Consider the following 16,079-nt stretch of genomic DNA (forward strand, 5'->3'; position numbering starts at 1 on the left):
ATTAATCGCATCCAAAATAAAAGTTTTTGTTTACATAATTTATGCATGTGTACTGTGTATATTTAGTATGTATATATAAATACACACACATTCAGTATGTATTTTGAAAACATTTACACGTATATATATTTATATATTTATATTCTTATATTATATATAAATATATTTAATATATAAATGTAACATATTTTTCTTACATTTATACATGCATGTGTTTGTATTTATATATACATAATAAATATACACAGTACACACACATATATTATGTAAACAAAAACTTTTATTTTGGATGCGATTAATCGCGATTAAGCACTAGTACTGATCAACATGATGTAAGTCGACATGAAATACACTCTAAAAAATGCTGGGTTAAAAAGGGACAAACCCAGCTATTGGGTTGTTTTACCCCAGCACTGGGTTATATTTAACCCAGCATTTTTTAGAGTGTACACTACGGTTTAAGTACCGTTTGGATGCATTAAAATGATCAAAAATGACAGTAAAGACATGTGTTATGAACTATTAAGAAACTATTTCAAAGATTACTGACCAACAAGCCAATATTTACCTGTTCAAATAAATATTAAAAATAAGTATTTTATGCTCACCAAGGATGCATTTATTCGATCAAAAATACAGTAAAAACAGCAACATTGTGAAACATTATTACAATGTAACTGTTTTCTATTGCAATATATTTTAAAATGCAATTTATTCCTGTGATGTTAAAGCTGAATTTCCAGCATCATAACTCCGATAACTCATAACTTCAGTCACACGATCCTTCAGAAATCATTCTAATATACCGATTTGCTGTTCAAGAAACATTTCTTCGTATTATCAATGTTGAAAACAGTTGTGCTGCTTAATATTTTTGTTGCAATCGTGATACATTTGTCAAGATTCTTTGATAAATAAAAATAAAAAGATTTCACAATTAAAAAATGTTTGCAATAGAAATAATATATTTTAACATTATAAATATCATTTTGATCAATTTAACGCATCACTGCAGAATAAAAGTACTGACTTCTAAAAACCAACTGCTAAATCTTTGCCATTTATGCATGCAGTATTAATTGGAGAAACTGAATATTTCTACTATTTCTAAAAAAATCTTAATTTAAAAAGTTGTGATGCAAATGTGCAAGCTGCCATTAATGCATGCATTGACACATAAACCAATACGGTTTATTCACATTTTTCTGTTTATAACCTTTAAAGCATGAGATAATATAACTACAAATCAATATCTGTGTCGACATATTAGACACTTGAAGAAAAATTGGTATCTGTTACACACGTATGAAGGATGCGCTCTCTGTAACCCCATCGCTCTGATGGAAACAACACCTCGAATTAATTGTAACATGAGGTTTGGTGACAAAAAGTTAGGCAGTGTCTGTTTTTTTTCTTTTCTTTTCCTGCACTTGAAACCGTAAAGTACTGACATATTGCACCCTCTTACATAATGTATGCGTCTAGCAGGTGCATTTTAAACATTGATTACAGCGCGCTATTGGGCTCCAGTCAAAAGGTGACCTTGTATCCCTGAATCAGCAGAGGAAAAATGACAGCTCGCTGTTTGTCTGCCTGTGAAGGGTGAAATGAGAAGGATAAACTCTCTATAACAACAGACTGTGTGTGTGTGTGTCCACAGCTATACCTATGAATTAGTTTTGCATCTGGAGATCAGTGGATTACGGGGTCACATCTGTTTCATAAAGACAATATGGAACCGATTATGGAGTCAAAAATCAAAAAAATCACAAATCCAGTGCAGATTATGGGATTTATAATGTAATAGAAGCGGATCTGGAAGCAATAAATTAAAGCAAACACAAGGAAAGGTGGTTTTCAAGCATTCCAGAATGTCCCCACCTCCCAATAGAAATGCAGTAAGTAAAAAGAGTTATATAATATTCTAATGAGGAATTTAGAATGACCTCATGTAAAGTAGAAGGGAAAGATGGAGGGACGGACTGACCAACCTGAGAGGAGGATCGGATGTGCGTGAGAGAGGTGAACGAGTGTGTGAGGGCTTTTGTGATGTGTGGATTATGATATAGGATGGGAGGGACATGATGAAGAGGTAGACAGCAAAGCATTTATTACTTAATTTGCCTTTTACAAGGGCGTCACAGATGTCTGAGGGCTGGCCCACACACACACACACAAGTCAAACAGATATAAATAGTACAGGTTAATTAGTTAGGTAAGTAATTTGAGCCAGGGCCTGGCAGTTAGAATTTGATCCACAGACAGGTAACTCAAGAATCACCCATTGTCACTGCCTTCAGATCTATATAAATCGCACCTGGACCGACTCGCAGTCACCACTCAGCCTTACTTCTGTTGACTCACCTGCCGGGAGAACTTCACCGAGGTAAGTGCCTGCACTTTGTCAGCGAGTCAGTCTCTTTTTGTGTTTAGCAGCATATTGCGTACTTCTTTAGGTTTACTTTTATGAGAATTATACTCAAATTGCATGCATATATTAATGACAATTGCACCAATGCATGTAGATGATCTATCTATCTATCTATCTATCTATCTAAGCACCTTAGTTGAGCTTGTGTCTATCTGTATCTTTAGTCGATTTTATTTATTTATTTAGATGGAAAGTATTCTCTCTCTCTCTCTTTTTCCCCCCATTTAACCAAGCAAGTTTTATTTAAATCTAGCCCAGCCTAGTTTGCATATTCAAATATACTGTATATTGTAGTATATTATATTATATTATATTATCAGGTTGCTATGGCAGCTGCTTGTGAAAGTCGATTAATTATTTCAAACTGTGCTTCTTCTTCAGGACCATGTCACTCTCATCTGTCCTTTCCGCTGATGCCATCGACAGTGCGCTCAAGGACTGTCAAGGTAGGACACATGACCGTGATCATAACATTATCATGAGGTAAGGATCTGGATATGGCAGACAGGTGCTTAGAAAGAGGTGTAAAGGAGGCGCCCCTCGCTGAAAAGAGGAGGGGGTTTAAGACATCATCTGTCCGATGCCTATAATGCTGTTTTCGAAACTATGCCATGGCGCTGTACGGAGAGATCAAGGGGCTCCACTGCAAGAGGAGGAGGGAGACAACTGTAAGCGGCAGGGAATACCATCAGCTCTTGGTAGTCATGTGACTTCTACATGTTTGCAGGTCATGTGACATGCGACTGAAGATGGTGTTTGGAAGAACACCGAAACGTCTTGTCATTTGTTTTGATGTAGTCCAGTGGGTTCAAATAAAGAGCTTGTTTAAAGACACTTGTCTCTCCTCTATCGGCATGTTTGTGCCTCATCAGCAGATTAGGAATTGAAGCCGTGAATGCATATATGTGACATCTTTGTGAACATCTGACTTCAGCTGCTCCTTAAATGGCACTGTCAGATTTCACAGTCACGTACCATGTCTTTTAATTGGTTGTTCCGTGGTCTTCTTCCAGCTCCTGACTCCTTCAACCCCAAAAAGTTCTTCCAGCTGTGTGGTCTGACAAAGAAAAGCCCTCAGGAAGTGAAGAATGTCTTTAACATCTTGGACAACGACGCCAGCGGATTCATCGAGGAGGAAGAGCTCAAGTAGGAACTTTCGCATGCATTTTAAAGCCGCATGGAAGAGCAGATAAACTTAATAGAGAGGATCAATGTGAGAACGACAGATTTCAGCCTTTTATTAAGTATGATTAAGTATTCAAAAACAGACAGGGATTACCTAGCCTGACAACAGTCTTGTTTCTATGCATTCGGCCTTTTAATTAGGACAGACACTTGATCCTCCTGCTTTGAATGCATCCTGTCTCTGTCTGGGTACCAATATTTTGAGCCTTTCCTTCCCAGACAGGAGGACTGTCTGATGCGGGACATGAGATGATGCTCTTTCTGATGTGCTTCCAGGTTTTTCTTGCAGCGGTTCTCAGCTGGTGCTCGTGTGCTGACCGACAAAGAGACAAAGGCTTTCTTATCAGCAGCTGACGATGACAGCGATGGCAAGATTGGAGTGGATGGTAATTGTGGCATTTACCATCATTTATAATGAACAGGATAATAACACAGTCGGCCCAGACAGTTTTGTGATTGTTTCCATTTGATTTCTATCCATCTAAACACATGATTTAAACATCTATGTAAAGTTAGTTGCAATTTAAATATGCATATCATGTTTATAATGGCTGTTTTTCAAAATTTTATCGTCATCACAGATAAAAAGGGAACTGCTGTATTAAGTCGTTTATTTGAGACAGGTTTATGAATGAATTTCTGCTCACATGCACGAATTGTGTCTCTGATCTCTTGCAGAATTCCAGGCGATGGTTCTGTCCTGAATGATCAGTACACATCTCTCCCCTCTCTTGTACTCAGATTTCATTTCAATTCAGCAGTCCCACCACTCGATACACAGGTTTTTTGCTCCCGGGGACCCCCTGGTCAATAGAGTCCACACAAGGCAGACGCATAAAGTTGTTATTTGATTTTTGAATATGTAGAGGGGCGCACATGGGCACTGACCAAATGTAAAACTACCTGAAAATTATTACTGAAGTGAGTAAATAAATGGCTCAAAATATTTCAAATGTTGTCTGTGTTATTTTCATCCCGGTCATAAAACATTGTTTTGACCCAGTGGTTGGGTTAAATGTTCAACACAACCTTCTGGGTAGTAACCCAACTGCTGGGTCAAAACAACCCAATTGCTGGGTTTGTCCCTATTTTACCCAGCACTGGGTTGTATTTAACCCAGCATTTTTTAGAGTGTAGCACTTCATGGAAACATGTAACACTTCACAATCAAGATAACTTTGTGTAGATAAACATGATAAAGAGTCACTTTGGACAAAAGTGTCAGCTAACAAAATATTTTAAAAAGGCCTAAAATGAAAATGACATGAACTGAAATAAAATTTAAATGACACAAAATTATATGCAAAACTACCAATATCCAAATGGAACAGAATATGCAATGTATTAATAAAATTAGTAATTATTAATCAAGAACAAACAAGACTTAATAAATAAATAGCGAAAATACTTATGATCTTATTTTTTTAATTAATTATATATTATATATTAATAATAAATGAACTAAAACAATTAATTAATCACTGCTGTAGTACCCATGAAATCAATCCCATTCTAAAAGCTTGGAGCTTTGCATTGATAAAAACAGAAGTTTACCTTAGCTAGAACATACGTGCGTCATTCAATATGAACAAACAATGCGCAAAGACAATGCGTGAGCAAATACTATTAGGAGAACTATGGCTGCTGTCAATCATCAGTTAGCACGCACAGTTTTGCCATAAGTTTACTTAACACACATCACATTAAATATCTTCAGATTTCCACGGTCTCGTTTAAACATGCATTTACTAATGTATGAGAGCAATATATAAAGCTACAGTGGTATTGGTTTGTGCTGCATCACAGAAAATATGAAAAACCTCGAAGCTGATGGAGTCCAGACACGCATAGTATTTGGGGTGATGTGGCGTAGTGGTTAAACCCTCAAGGAACTGACCCTTAATTGCTGTAAGTTGCTAGTTTAAAAGTGTCTGCTACACGATTGCTTAACAATTGTTGGCCTCCAGCCCGTGTTTAGCTCGTCCTTGCTGTTGCTGTCAATCGTTGGCGGATGTTGGTGGAGAATTCTGGCACCACATGCAGTATACTGTAATTCAGCCTCTCTGTACGAATGCATTTTCTACACAAATGCATGTTTTCCAAACAGTCAGCTCACTGTAGACTTTAATAGCTGAGAATTACACAACAGGACCTAGAATTAGAGCGAGCATGTTGACCACTAGACACCACACCCTGACATTAGCAGCCTGTGTATGAGTGCATTTCTGCTTCACGTAGATGCACTGTAAACGATTGCCAGGATTTGACCAGAAACAGTAATGGACGTTTCTTACATTAAAATACCGTACTAAATTTTGCTATACGTTTGGTCGTTTTTTTTTGTCTTAACTCAACTAAATGGTGTTTAAGAGAGAAAATTACATCGTCTCTATTGATTTCACGGTAAAATCCAGATGATGTTGTTTTACTGTAAGAACTGTTTGGTAAATTGTCAATATTTTAAACTGTAAACATTCGGCCCAATGTACCATGTTAATATGAAGGAATTGTGTTTTAAGGTTGAAGGAAATGGAAAATGGTGCTGGTAATTTCTGTTTTTCTAATGATTTATTTTCTAACGGCATAGGTTTGTGTAAGCTATCTGATTAATAACAATAATTAAAAATTCTAATATTAAATATTGTGGTGAGAGACAACATCATTAATAACATGATTTGCATTGTGAATCTCAATATCATGCAACTTATACCACTAAAATGTGGGATCTCTGAGGAGATTTCATTAAAATTGACATCAGCTGTTACAGTGCGGTATAAAGGGACAGTTCAGTCATCTTCCTACATGATATATACATAAACAAAGGCAATTTTTAGATTGCATTCATTTTATATATGTACATTATTATAAATATGTTTTTGTATATACAATTGTTAAAGGAGACATATTATGCCCCTTTTTACAATACGTAATATAAGTCTCTGGTGTCCCCAGAATGTGTCTGTAAAGTTTCAGCTCAAAATACCCACAGATCATGTATTATATAATTTTGAAAATGCCTATTTTGAGTGGAAGCAGAAACATGCTGTTTTTTGGGCCTGTCTCTTTAAATGCAAATGAGATGCTGCTCCCCGCCCCCTTTTCCAGAATAGAGCTGCACCATTATAGACATTACGGACCTGCTAAAAACATCTGTTCTGGTTCTGATTATCATGTTTATTGCGCTGAAATCATGCGTTTTAAACCATATGAGTTTAAACTTCTGATATATGGTTTTCTGAGCACACACATCCGAAGCACACGCACAGAAAGCGGCTGTCACAGCATGTGAGTACTAAACTAAGTTCTCATTCTCACACAAGTTTACGTTAAAAACACACACGAGTTACAAAAACAGTCGGTTATGTCTGTGAAGGTAAACAGCTGGGAAATTAATTGCATGTTTATTTTACATCTAAACAGTGTTCTGTACTCATCTGTGCAGACAAACACAGAACAGTTAGCATGTTTTACTCAAACTTTCTCCATGGCATTAAAGCTGGTACACCGTTGTCGCTTTCGAAAACACAATGACTGCGCCGTGAGTGGAAACTTACAGATTAAGGGGCGGTAATACTATAATGAGATCCCTTTGCCACGTCACCAAGGGAGCGAAATCAGACGCGCTGGTTTTCTCAGACGCTTGCAGAAAAAGGCTTACCAAAACAAAGTTACTGGGTTCATCTTTTTCACGTTTCCTTGGTTGGTAGATGCACCGGGGACCTGATTATAGCACTTACAACCTGGAAAAGTCAGATTTTCATGATATGTCACCTTTAAGACTTGATAAATAGTATTATACATTTTTTTATGAACATTTGTTTGTAGTAGAAGTAGAAGCATGACGCCCTATGGATTAGATTCCTTGCTAAATTAAAGCAACTGTATTTAAGTTTGGGTTTCAGTGTCATTCTGATGGTACACTGACTTCTAATAAGGTGAATAGCTTCTGTTCCTTTCCCACACTCCCCCTCAAATATCTGTTCTGGGAGCATGTAAGTTTGGTGAGCATGTACAAAAATCCGCAAAAAGGGCATATTGCTTTTTGGTAGCAACAAATGCCCATGTATAGCCAGATATGGTCTTAAGCATAATGCATAATGCATAATGGCCAATTTGGTTCACATGTGCCTTGATGACCAATCACATAACAGCCTTGACGTCATTGTATTGTTTGCAGATACCACAGATGGTCTTATTATTAGGATATTCGAGGATCTGTAGTACTTACCATTGGAGAAATCGAAACAGTCAACTTTGAACAACTTGTTCAACCCAAATTTTTTTTGGTTCTATGTAGATTCCACTACCTATGAAATATGCGGATCAAATTGACTCGCGAACGTAACATAATTGTAATAAATATTTTGCACGCACATTCCACATCAGAGCATCCAACCTTTGCATGCATCTTCATGATCCTAAATGAGACGAATCATGTTTACCAGTATTTCCGGCATCTCAAAAATCGATTCGGGTCAAATTTGACCCGCAACAAGGAATCTTGATAGAAATTTTCACAGATAATTGTTGAGATTTGTCTTCGGAACCCCTAGCACATTTATTCAAACATCCTATATTTTAAACACTATTTTATAGAAAACACTACAGTTCTTGGTATTCTCGTGATACATAGTACTGTACTCATTTTCATTCTTAATTATAGGTCTACGGTATAAATAAATGTCAAGTCTGCATTTTAAACAGTCATGCAGCTTTTCGCCTCCATTCTTGCACAGTCTAGTGCATAATTAACGACTGCACCTATGTCACTTCAGTTCAGTGCGACTACAATGCACATTTAATGATAATCCCGTGTAATTAACTTAAGCTACGGTAAACAGTATCAAATGCATTTTATCAATAGATGTGGCCCGAGCACTTGACATCTCAGTCATGCATGGGGCCATCATGAAGGAACCTCAAGAAAGGGGTGAGATCGGATGCCCTGGATTTGAGTCGGCGACGTACCCTGGGTGGGATTATCATCTGAAACTCGACCAGGGCTTCCCAACAAGATTTGATGAGCATATCTAATCAAGGCAGTAAAAGAATGATGTAAATAAGTAATGCTGGCCAAATTTCTTTTGTCCTGCCGTGGCAATTAACTGGTCTGGTGGGGTAACAGTCGTAGATAGACGTCTTGTGCCTGCTGTCTCACGGCTGGTCAATAATTGATGCACCTCGCTTCTTTGTCACCAAAAACTCATAGCAAGGAAGAAGTGTCAGGGTCGTCTTACTTATTAAAGGTCTCTGAATCTTTAATGGGCACCTCATCCTCCGTGATAACACACCGCTTGCGGCTAGTTCACAGCTTCAGGGTGTTTGTTTCGGCTAGATGGCGTATTAAGTATGAAAAGCAATAATTACAGTTTCGGATAAAGGGGATTACCTGCCGCAGGCCGTATTATTATTCAGATCTGATTCGATTTGGGCTCGCCTGAGTCCTGAAAAAGCTTGAGCGTCATAAAAGTTTTAAGTGTTGTGGAAGATAAAGGTTGGGTGGATTCTGCATGCATTATTCAGCATGGGCTTCTGGCCAGAGAGTCAGCTGCTATTGTTTAATGTCTGCGTAGGGTGACATACTGACACTTATGCTTTATGAGAAATCTCAGCCAAGGTTGAGAATGACATCAGCTCTGATATGGCTTATTCAGGACATTGTGTGTGTCTTAATTCAAAATATGGAAATCATAAGAGATTTCTTTTACAATAACATCACGACAAGTAGTCAGCGCCAATAGCCTAGTGGGCAGCGTGCCAACATATAATGCCGTTGCGCTCCGGGTGTCCCGAGTTCGAATTCTGGCTTGTGGACCTTTCCTGATCCCGCCCCTCTCTCTCTCTTACATCACTTCCTGTCACTGCTATACTGTCCTATCAAAATAAAAATGCCAAAAATAAATCTTTAAAAAAAACCATCATGATAAGTAAACACAAATAATTGGCTTGAGCTGATGTTGCCAACATGAACATGCAAAACTGGCAATTTAATAGTTTCTTTATTTTTTCCTTTCTCGAAATGTTCCGAACAAAACATGTTTTGCATTTTGTTGTTTTAATATTTTTCAGTTGCGATTTTTCCTCTGTCCTTAATTTCACCAGTATACTGATGACTGACAGTCATCTTCTTGAAGTGCTCTGAATGTGTACTTGTAGTGCACTTCAAAACTTAAAATTATATATTAAAAAACTGTACTTGCAGATCATATAATATTAATGAAATAAAAGGACACTTAAATGAACTTACAGAGAGACACTTTCACGACTATATGTTTCTTAACACACTTAAGTATACTTTTTTTAAAAGTGCACTTTGTAATGTCAAACTAAAAGTTTATTTTAAATCAATATGTTCTAATACGTTGCAAACTTATTTCAATGTGTTGACTAACATACTAAAGCACATGTTCTAAATTACAATTTTATCATTACAAATGTGTGATTACAATATATGACATACAAGTTTCAGTAGAAATGGCATTAAATTATATTTTAGTTTACCATAAATGCTTGTCACTACATTTATCAGTACACATTAACCATAAAAAAACAAGTAATTATGAAAATATAAAGATGTACTTAAGTCCTGCTTAAGTGTCTCAGGTTGATTTTCCTGCCATTGTGTAAATAATAACGTTATGGTTCCTGATCTTATATAGAAATATTAGAATATAGAAGTACAGTAGAAGCGTAAAAGGTACTCCGTAACAGGAATGAATCATACAGCTCAAGGATTTTGGCTTTACATTGATCCTTACATCAAAGAAATGCAGACATCCAATCACTTCACAATGATATCGCCATGTTACAGGGCTAGATCAACTGCAAATCATCAGTGCAATACTTTTGTTTGGATTTACCCGCCTTTGCAAAAGCAAATACATGCAAAGTGACCTGATTGTCTTAGGAGTCCTGAGGGTTTTCAAAAACATGCCAAGCTTTTGAGCCATGAGGTTTTGTCAGTCTTGTGTTTGTGCTTTAGGGCTTCCCTTGTGAAAAAGAAGTACACTTAAGATTCTTTTTAAAAAGAGTACTTATTACGGACACTTAATTGCCTGTTATTTACCATGTTACTATTTTAAATAAAAATGTATTATAGTTTAAATTTATATTAAATGCAATTAGCTGAACATTAGGGTGATTTCTTGACCCACTTAAATAGGACTTAAGTACATCTTTATACGTAATTTCATAATTACTTAAATTGTCTTAAATATGCTTAAAGTATGAATGTACTGACAAGCATTTATGGTAAACTAAAATATCATTTTTAAAGGGGTCATATGATGCGATTTCAATTTATCCTTTCTCTTTGGAGTGTTACAAGTCATGTGTTTAAATATATTTGTAATAACACATAATTTGGTACATTTAAAATATATTAACTTTTCATTAATATTACATTGTGAAGTATCAGTTTTTCTTTTAAATATACTACAAGCGCACATTCAATCAAACTAAGCATTGTTCTTTTTCACCATTGTTTGATTGGTTTAAAAGTGATTAGTTCATTTGTCCTTTGGTTTTACTCACATTGCACATAGAATCGATTTGTTTTAGTTTTTCAGATATTCAGAACTGACTGTCCTCAAATGGCTTTTTGCAAGGGATGAAATCGTATCTGTAAATTCAAACAGTTTAGTCAATATGTCAATATCCAGTATGTTCATTGCTATGGTAATAACCAATGGCGATTTCTTTTCCTTGTTTGTTTGCATTTGTACAAATAACTAAATTGAGTTAGATATACCAAATATAAGTTTTTATTTTATTTTCTCTTTCATCTGAACTTGCTCTTGCTTGACCTGCTGGTTGTGGCAGCTCTAGGTCACCCATTCAGGTTCTTAAGGCATTCAAATGTTGAGGAATGCTTCATTTGACAATAAAAGACTATTCAAATGTTGAGGGATACTTCATTTGATAATAAAAAACCTTGTGTTGGCAATATAGTCATCCGAATGCTCACAGCACAGATGACATGTGCCATGAAGATTCGGTGTAAGCAACTGTGACAACATCGATATTAAACAGCATGCCGCACTCTCAAACTGCTAAACTTTGCATTAACCCGATACATGTGATCAGTTGGGTTTTTCAGAGATGCTCCTCTAGCCGGTGGAGTCCAGGTCTCGTCAAACCCCGACACAAAACGCACACAGAACCCCGCCGAGCTCCGTTTCCAATCTCTGCTCCAGTTTCTGCATGATTACAGGAGTCACTGTTGGGTTTCAGCCGTGGCTCGATTTCGACTCTATGGCCACCAGATCTTCTCATTACCTAACGGGGTTCTACACAACATACCCGTCACATCTCCAGGACCTCAGCGAACAGTGAATTATTAAAGCGTAACAAGCTGTCGGGACACCGAACTCAATTGTGCGTTTTAATTAAATGTCTCTCTCTCGCTCCATCTGCCTCCTTTCTGCTGACAGTGAGGCGGTGGTGTTTGAGATGCTCCAGTGTTTCCCCTTAATGAACAGATGGGGAACATGGGAAAAAATGTTCTGCTTAGACAGCATGTTGAAGTTCCAGTCGATGGTTTATTCGTCGTGTTTGCCATGCATCACTATTATTATTGCTCACACTTATTCAAAATGAATAATAGCTTGTACAGCTTGTTAAAGAGAGGTGTGCTATGAATTGTACTGAATGCGCACTTGTAGTGTAGTGTATTTCAGTCTTCAAAGTATAAAACTATACTTGCAGATAATATGTGACCCTGGAGCACAAAACCAGTCATAAGGGTCAATTTTGCGAAATTGAGATTTATACATCACCTGAAAGCTGAATAAATAAGCTTTCCATTGATGTATGGTTTGTTAGGATCGGACAATATTTGACCGAGATACAACTATTTGAAAATCTGGAATCTGAGGGTGCAAAAAAATCTAAATATTGAGAAAATCATCTTTAAAGTTGTCCAAATGAAGTTCTTAGCAATGCATATTACTAATCAAAAATTAAGTTTACAGTAGGAAATTTACAAAATATCTTCATGGAACATGATCTTTACTAAATATCCTAATGAGGCATAAAAGAAAAAATCGATAATTTTGACCCATACAATGTGTTTTTGGCTATTGCTACAATTATACCCCAGCGACTTAAGACTGGTTTTGTGCTCCAGGATCACAAATATATAATACATTTAAAACTGAACAACAAGACAAATATTCTCTTTAATAGTTCCATGACCTTTTAAGAACTAGAAATTACAATGATAAAATTCCCTGATATTTCTATGTTTTGCATGACATGAGATCCCTGAATACAGATGGCAGCACATGTTGTGATGTAACACTCTCCTCAGCTCCATCCTTGACACTTACTTATTACCCTCCAGGATGAACACACATCTCTCACACACCCAGTGACTGCTTTTACTCTATATATAATATGATGATGTCTAGGAGCTGAAAGGAAGAAGCTAATAATACCCTGTTCTCTGTGTGAGAGAACAGGACAGAGATCAGGGGAATCCTGAGCATATGAGCACAAATCATTTTAGGATATTGATATATTGAGTCTCAAGGCTCACTGATATCTTTTTACTTCCCCAGATACATACAGCACAAATTATAATCTTAATCAGGGTAGGCAACACATTGAATTTTACACAGATGAAAATAAGGCAGTGAGGCTTAAATAACCTGAACTCAAAGCAGTCTTCCCCATATTATTTCTGTGTCTGCTTTGTTACGTTCCCTGAATGAAATCCTACCAAATCACCTATAAACACAAATGAGAACATTCTGGATTGGTTGTTTTTCATTTCAGAACTATTGCAAACTATTACAGTTGAATTTAACATCCTCATTGTCTTCATTTACCAGATGGAACATCCTCTAAAGGGAAACAGTATAAATATCAGTGATTCACACTCACATTTAGTGGGGAAAACATGTCTGGACGTGGAATATCCATAGTCAGTGGGAAAGGCTTGCATTTGGGTGTGTGAGAGTGATAAAGAAACAGAGAAGAAGGTCCCTTTGTCTGTCTGTGTGTGTGCGTGCGTGCGTGTGTGTGTGAGAGAGATGACGAGCTCTAGGTGGCATTGGTACTATCAACATGCCCCCACCCCCAACCAAACCCTCTTTTGTCACCACCCCTGGACTAGATACTACCTCCAATACACCACAGCCATTCGTTCCCTTTCTGTGCTTCTGTCTCTGGTATGAGAGCATCTGCTTGAGTAAAAGCAGGCGTCTCTTTCTCACTCTCTTTTATCTGCGGTTGTTTGTTGAGCATTTAGCTGACCTCAACAGATCATGTGTTACTCAAACAAGCCTAGAGTGCTATCTAGGAATAGATTATGGGTGAGATCAGATGCCCAGTGCTTGGCAGACCGTGAAAGCATTGCTGTCTAGGTGTGAACATCGATTTTATGCTCAAAACCAATGCTCAGAATGCTGAGGAGGTCGAAAAGTATATAACACATGATCAGATCTTAATATAGTAGCATATTATGTTTTGGACTAGTTTAAGCAAGCCTGGAAGATGCTGGTGCTCAGTAAGTTTAGGTGTGAGTCTGACCTACTGAAAAGTGTCCCAAACATTTCTAAAACCAACTAATAGACCAGCCTGGGAAACCAGCGACCCATTTGAGCAAAATTGGTAAGTGCTATACGTGATGTTTACATTTTAATTGCGAGAAGGTGTGCAGAGTTGCACGTGAACAACTCCATTTGCGTTTTTTTATCCACGAAGGCTGCACAATAATGCACATTTTTTTAGAAAAACACACAATCAGCCAGTCGGTCTTGGAGGAGATCAGGCTGATACCGCCGTGTTTATAAGTGCCATGGCAACAAGCCAAACTCGGATCTGTCCTCTTCGGTTCTCCCGGTATGAATGCTGCAAAACCTGCGTGCGCCGTTTAACCTTTCTTTGTCACCGCAGCCATTCGCATACTTCAACCTGTAATCACCTGAAATATTTAATATTATTCTGACACGTTTTAAATATATTTGTAATAACACATAATTTGGTACATTTAAAATATATTAACTTTTCATTAATATTACATTGTGAAGTATCAGTTTTTCTTTTAAATATACTACAAGCGCACATTCAATCAAACTAAGCATTGTTCTTTTTCACCATTGTTTGATTGGTTTAAAAGTGATTAGTTCATTTGTCCTTTGGTTTTACTCACATTGCACATAGAATCGATTTGTTTTAGTTTTTCAGATATTCAGAACTGACTGTCCTCAAATGGCTTTTTGCAAGGGATGAAATAGTATCTGTAAATTCAAACAGTGTAGTCAATATGTCAATATCCAGTATGTTCATTGCTATGGTAATAACCAATGGCGATTTCTTTTCCTTGTTTGTTTGCATTTGTACAAATAACTAAATTGAGTTAGATATACCAAATATAAGTTTTTATTTTATTTTCTCTTTCATCTGAACTTGCTCTTGCTTGACCTGCTGGTTGTGGCAGCTCTAGGTCACCCATTCAGGTTCTTAAGGCATTCAAATGTTGAGGAATGCTTCATTTGACAATAAAAGACTATTCAAATGTTGAGGGATACTTCATTTGATAATAAAAAACCTTGTGTTGGCAATATAGTCATCCGAATGCTCACAGCACAGATGACATGTGCCATGAAGATTCGGTGTAAGCAACTGTGACAACATCGATATTAAACAGCATGCCGCACTCTCAAACTGCTAAACTTTGCATTAACCCGATACATGTGATCAGTTGGGTTTTTCAGAGATGCTCCTCTAGCCGGTGGAGTCCAGGTCTCGTCAAACCCCGACACAAAACGCACACAGAACCCCGCCGAGCTCCGTTTCCAATCTCTGCTCCAGTTTCTGCATGATTACAGGAGTCACTGTTGGGTTTCAGCCGTGGCTCGATTTCGACTCTACGGCCACCAGATCTTCTCATTACCTAACGGGGTTCTACACAACATACCCGTCACATCTCCAGGACCTCAGCGAACAGTGAATTATTAAAGCGTAACAAGCTGTCGGGACACCGAACTCAATTGTGCGTTTTAATTAAATGTCTCTCTCTCGCTCCGTCTGCCTCCTTTCTGCTGACAGTGAGGCGGTGGTGTTTGAGATGCTCCAGTGTTTCCCCTTAATGAACAGATGGGGAACATGGGGGAAAATGTTCTGCTTAGACAGCATGTTGAAGTTCCAGTCGATGGTTTATTCGTCGTGTTTGCCATGCATCACTATTATTATTGCTCACACTTATTCAAAATGAATAATAGCTTGTACAGCTTGTTAAAGAGAGGTGTGCTATGAATTGTACTGAATGCGCACTTGTAGTGTAGTGTATTTCAGTCTTCAAAGTATAAAACTATACTTGCAGATAATATGTGACCCTGGAGCACAAAACCAGTCATAAGGGTCAATTTTGCGAAATTGAGATTTATACATCACCTGAAAGCTGAATAAATAAGCTTTCCATTGCTGTATGGTTTGTTAGGATCGGACAATATTTGAA

At 37.3% G+C, this 16,079-nt stretch overlaps 1 protein-coding gene across 3 annotated transcripts in view; it reads left to right on the forward strand.

The window, feature by feature from the left end:
- Nucleotides 1–4,565, forward strand: part of LOC107713959 (parvalbumin, thymic CPV3-like) — an 11,992-nt gene extending 7,427 nt beyond the window's left edge. The window contains exons 2-6 of one of the 3 annotated variants that reach the window (XM_016519631.1): nt 2,301–2,386; nt 2,812–2,877; nt 3,445–3,577; nt 3,893–4,002; nt 4,295–4,565. In XM_016519631.1, the coding sequence (XP_016375117.1) occupies nt 2,817–2,877; nt 3,445–3,577; nt 3,893–4,002; nt 4,295–4,320 (330 nt within the window). In that variant the 5' untranslated portion in view covers nt 2,301–2,386; nt 2,812–2,816 and the 3' untranslated portion in view covers nt 4,321–4,565. Of the gene's footprint in view, nt 1–2,253; nt 2,387–2,811; nt 2,878–3,389; nt 3,578–3,892; nt 4,003–4,294 lie in introns of those variants that run through there. The other 2 variants (XM_016519630.1, XM_016519632.1) reach the window with 2 other exon arrangements.
- The last annotated feature ends 11,514 nt before the right edge of the window (nt 4,566–16,079 follow it).

Source organism: Sinocyclocheilus rhinocerous, unplaced genomic scaffold (assembly GCF_001515625.1).
Source record: "Sinocyclocheilus rhinocerous isolate Xijiao unplaced genomic scaffold, SAMN03320098_v1.1 scaffold1140, whole genome shotgun sequence".
NCBI lineage: Eukaryota > Metazoa > Chordata > Actinopteri > Cypriniformes > Cyprinidae > Sinocyclocheilus > Sinocyclocheilus rhinocerous.